Raw genomic sequence first — 5,711 nt, forward strand, 5'->3', positions numbered from 1 at the left:
CTTCTCTCTCTGCCCCTCCCTCCCCACCACCACTCCCTGTCTCTGTGTCTCTGTTTTATTTGGATTATGACCAGTCTTTGTAATTGTATTTTTCATTCCATAGCTTGGGACTAGGGTCTGAGAAGTCTGTTGGTTACATTGATTCAAAAGGGATTTCTTGATGGATGACAGTGGAGGAATGAGGGATCAAGGATATTGAGGCTGCCAGTTTGACAGTGGGTTTAAGTGATACACCACGAAATCTAACTAGATGAGGAGGGCTGAGAAGTGTTTGAGGGATGTGTTTGGAATTAAACAGACTGGCCTTTATCAAGTTCGAAGATCACATATAATGGGAGTATGAGATATATAACTTGAGGGTTAGGAGGTTGTGGTAAGTGGTTAACACAGTATTAGAATTTTAGGCTTCAGAGGGGAAGTTTCTCAGTGTTAATGTCCAGGTTATAGCCATGGTAGTAACTGATATAGAACAGTATGAGTGAAGATAGTTGGAGCTGAAGAGGAAAAGAACTTTGAGGATTAGTCATTGCATGAGTCATTGATATCATCTATAATAACAACTAGAAAAAATACTGTGTTAAATAGAGCAGTAAACTACTAGCTATGTATTAAACTTCTTTGTGATTGAGAGGATTCTGGCAGTAGATGGTAAGTGCCAGCAGTGAGGATAAGTGAAGAATTGTATAGCCATGTGACATCAGTCTCAAAAGAGCAGACATTTTTTGCACATTAGTGGAAAACCAATGATTGGATAGTAGCAATGGAGATAAATGAATTCTGATTCAATTCATATATTGGGTATGGGAGAATAAAGAACATTGAGGGGAAGGGTATCAGGAAAACCTTTTAGGAAAGAGGTTAAACTTAAAGCAACAAGGGAGAAGGAATGTTCTGTAAGGAAGTTGAGAATATTGGAGGTTAATTTTTTTTGTTATTTTTGTTTAAAGTGACATTTGGAAGATTCCAGAAGGAAATGGAAAGACTTGGAATTATTTTTTTTTTCTTTTTTAATTGAGACAGGGTCTTGCCCTGTCACCCAGGCTGGAGTGCAGTAGTACGATCACAGTTCACTGCAGCCTTGACCTCCTGCTGGGCCCAAGCGATTCTCCCACTTCAGCCTCCTGAGTAACTGGGATCACAGATGTGCACCACCACACCCAGCTAGTTTTTATATTCTTTGTAGAGACAGCCATGTTGCCCAGGCTGGTTTCGAACTCCTGAGCTCAAGCATTCTGCTTGCCTCAGCCTCCCAAAGTGCTGGGATTACAGGCGTGAGTCACCACACCTGTATTTGTTATTGAGTAGTGAGTCTTTGTTATTGAGATGGAGGTTTGGCTGAGGAATTATTCTTGTATCTTTTAATTAAAAGGTTTTCATGATTAGGGGAACAGTTAGCTAATTTTTTGATACCTCTGGTTGAAAAATTACAATTGCACAGATGACTAGGATGCAAAAATTTTGCTCACAAATGTTACTCTAGCCTGTAAGTCTTTGTTCTTCATTGTTTGAAATAGCTAGCAAAGATTCTCTAAAAAGCCAAATCCTCGGCTTTGTTCCTGCAGGAATGATCAGTCTAAGTAAATATATTGTAAATTGATGTTGCATTTAGTTTTTCTAAATAGTTGCATTTTTAAATGATGATAGTACACTGAATCATGATTTCAGGAACATCAGGATCAGACTCTCCAGGACAGGCTGTGGAAGCTGAAGAAATAGTAAAACAACTTGATATGGAACAGGTGGATGAGATCACTACCAGTACTACTACATCAACTAATGGAGCAGCTTACTCAAATCAAGCAGTTCAAGTGAGACCATCAATAAACAATGGTTTAGAAGAAGCAGAAGAAACAGTTAATCGTGATATCCCACCCCTTACAGGTGAAGAAAATTTCTTTTCTTATACATCTTCATGAGTAGTTGATAAAAAATATAGTATTTCATATTTTGTCTTAAATGAGCAGATTGTATGCATAGATTTTTCTTCCTGGAAGTTAAGAAAAAATTAAAATTGGTGGGCCGGGCGCAGTGGCTCAAGCCTGTAATCTCAGCACTTTGGGAGGCCGAGACGGGTGGATCACGAGGTCAGGAGATCGAGACCATCCTGGCTAACACTGTGAAACCCCGTCTCTACTAAGAAATACAAAAAACTAGCCAGGCGAGGTGGCGGGCGCCTGTAGTCCCAGCTACTCGGGAGGCTGAGGCAGGAGAATGGCGTAAAACCCGGGAGGCGGAGCTTGCAATGAGCTGAGATCCGGCCACTGCACTCCAGCCCCGGCGACAGAGCCAGACTCCGTCTCAAAAAAAAAAAGAAAAAATTAAAATTGGAAACAAAACTTTGTCCCAAAAATCCAAAGTCATTTTGAAATTGAAAATTTTTTAAAGATTTTGACTAGGTATTAGTCATTTTACAGTTTAATTATTACCACTAATTTTACTGCTTGCAGAAATGTAATACAACTAACAAAATATATGCTCATGTTTATTAACATCCTTATTATTATTGCACAAGTCTTAGACCCTTATGTCTGAGGTCACTACCTAGAGGCAGTCTCATACCTTCAGATTTGTTTGATTACGTCGAGGACATCCCCCCAAAAAGTGCTTCTGTTCCTAGATCTCCCCATATACCTAACTTTGCAGCCTGACTTGGAACCTTATAAAGGCCAAACATAATTATTGGGTTTCGGAGCCACTTGTCCCTGAAATGTGGAAACACATGGATCAGGAATTTATTACCTCTGAGTACTGTGGTGGATAGACAAGGTACAAGATGGAATTGTGTTCCACCATTCTTAAAAGCAGAAATAAAACTGAAGAAGGCCATCTTCTTATTAGGGCATGGAGATTTTATCTTAGATGTTTGTTTGTTATTGTTGTTGTTTAATACCAGGTATTTGAGAAAGCCCAGTAAATAAAAGTTAAGAAACATAGTTTGGGGCCAGGCATGATGACTCGGGCCTGTAACCCAGCACTTCAGGACGCCAAGGCAGGAGGATTGCTTGAGGTCAAGAGTTTGAGACCAGCCTGGGCAGAAGAGCCAGATGCTGTCTGGGGTGGAGTCTTACTCTGTTGCCCAGGCTGGACAGTGCAGTGGCATGATCTCGGCTCCTGGTTGAAGCGATTTGCCTGCCTCAGCCTCCTGAGTAGCTGGGAATACAGGCATGTGCCACCACGCCCAGCTAATTTTTTTTTTTAACTTTTAGTAGAGACGGGGTTTCATCATGTTGACCAGGGGGTCTCGAACTCCTGACTTCAAATGATGCGCCCACCTTGGCCTTCCAAAGTACTGGGATTACAAGTGTGAGCCACTGTGCCTGGCAAAAAAAAAAAAATTTTTTTTTAATTAGCTGGGGATGGTGGCGTGTGCCTGTAGTCTTAGTTACTCTGGAGGCTGAAGTGGAAGGATTGCTTGAGCCCAGGAGTTCCAGACTGCTGTGAGCTATGATTGAGCCACTGCAATCCAGCCTAGGCAGCAGAGCAAGATCCAATCTTGAGAAAGAAAAAAGAAAAAAAGAAGCATAGTTTGGTTTAAGGAAATAGAATATACAGATGGTTCCTGAGTTACAGTCGTTCAGCTTCCAATTCTTTTACTTTACAATGAGTTTATCAGGGTGTTAAATGCATTTTGACCTATGATATTTGTGACTTGTGATGGGATTATTGGGATGTAGCCCCATCATAAGTGTAGGAGCATCTGTACTTCTCTCAGCTATAAAAAGGAAACTTTTAAAATACTGTATCAATATACAGCAGAAAACATTTAAAGAAAATATGATACAATTATGAAACTTCTGTATAATGCAATCCAGTAATACCAACATGAAGAGACAAGCAGCAAAATAGGAAAGGTTTATTTTAAAGTCATCAAGTAAAAGATTTATATGTATAATGTTAAATTTAGAATTTAAAAATAATACAGACTCTAAAAGCAAATCAATAACAATTGCATTCATTCTTTTGTGGGTAATATTTGCAATTTCACCCACCTTTAACCCATCATTTTATGCTTATTACTTTGCCCAGTGGTATAAGACTAATGAAGTGAAGTATAGACTAAAGTTCAGGGGTTTGGCTTCCTGTTTGATGTTTGTTCTGTATTTTCATGCTGCTGTGTAAGCCTTTGTATTTATTTTTCTGACAACTATGAGGATGGAGAAAGGATTTCTATAACCTTAGTGGTTTTTAGAAGGGAAAATTAAGATATACTGTAGTTGTCACAGTCATTCATTTATTCCCCCAACATTTATGAGCGCCTATTTTTTTGTGATGGGAACTGTTGATGAATTGACCCCTGAGGAGTTTGTGATCTAATTGAAAAGTCAAACAGAAAAGCATCACTATACAGTATGGTGAGTGCTGCTACAAAGAAATGAGCTAAATGACATGGTATGTCACATTGTAGTTACTCTGATTGGGATGCTCATGAGAATATAGATAGAGGCATTTAGTATGAGTGACAAAAGTATTCGTTTCCTTAACTTTGAGAACATAGCCAAAGAGAACAAGAAGGTAGGAAGCTGGCAGCTGTGTTACTTTGGACAGCTTATGTAAGCTTTTGAGACAGTTTCAAAAACAGTTTTCTTAGCTTTAACATGGTTTTTGTAAGACAAAGTTTTGCAGGCTAAATGAGATAAAATATGCAAAATGCTTAGCATATAAGCACCTAACAAATATTCTTGGCTGGGTGTCATGGCTCATGCCTATAATCACAGCACTTTGGGAGGCCGAGGTGGGCAGATCACTTGAGCTCTGGAGTTCGAGACTAGCGTGGGCAATATGGCAAAACCCTATCTCTACAAAAACAAACAAAAAAAAATTAGCTGGGCTTCATGGCTCGCACACCTGTAGTCCCAGCTACTTGAAGGACCGAGGTGGGAAGATTGCTTGAGTCTGTGAGGTCAAGGCTGCAGTGAGCTGTGTTCATGCCACTGCACTCCAGCCTAGGCAACAAAGTGAGACCGATCTCAAAAAATAATAGTAAAACAAATAAAAATATTCTTTCATTCATCTGAGATTAACAGGAACTTGAAACAGTAAAGTTGTTGGAAGATGTATTTTCTTGTGCTAATGAATTATTGGAAGCATAACGTCAGAGATGAACAAAAATTCTGCTTTACATCTTATGTCATCCATTGAACATACACACCACGTTGACTCTGTCTCAAAAGATGTTAACACATGATAATTTCACGAAAGATTAATTTTTGTCTTGAAAGACTTACCATTTCATTTCTATAGAAAGATTATAGAAATTTGTATTGGGTTCCACTTTAAATTTTTATATCTGAGACATTACCTATTTGGCTTATAAGTTACCTTTGTCAGGGGCCGGGCGCAGTGGCTCAAGCCTGTAATCCCAGCACTTTGGGAGGCCGAGACGGGCGGATCACGAGGTCAGGAGATCGAGACCATCCTGGCTGACATGGTGAAACCCCGTCTCTACTAAAAAATACAAAAAACTAGCTGGGCGAGGTGGCGGGCGTCTGTACTTCCAGCTACTCGGGAGGCTGAGGCAGGAGAATGGCATAAACCCGGGACACAGAGCTTGCAGTGAGCTGAGATCCGGCCACTGCACTCCAGCGTAGGCAACAGAGCGAGACTCCGTCTCAAAAAAAAAAAAAATAAAGTTACCTTTGTCTTCTTACATTTAAGTTATAGTTATTGTCTTGGAAAATTCCCAGCATAATTTTTTTTTTTTTTTTTTTTTT

General features: G+C 39.7%; 1 protein-coding gene across 1 annotated transcript in view; it reads left to right on the plus strand.

Moving 5' to 3' along the window:
• Window positions 1–5,711, plus strand: part of CTDSPL2 (CTD small phosphatase like 2) — a 109,278-nt gene that overhangs the window by 72,859 nt on the left and 30,708 nt on the right. The window contains 1 exon segment of the mRNA XM_017861047.1: window positions 1,666–1,881. Coding sequence (XP_017716536.1) covers window positions 1,666–1,881 — 216 coding nt within the window.

Source organism: Rhinopithecus bieti, unplaced genomic scaffold (genome assembly GCF_001698545.2).
Source record: "Rhinopithecus bieti isolate Rb0 unplaced genomic scaffold, ASM169854v2 scaffold_55715, whole genome shotgun sequence".
Taxonomy (NCBI): Eukaryota; Metazoa; Chordata; class Mammalia; order Primates; family Cercopithecidae; genus Rhinopithecus; species Rhinopithecus bieti.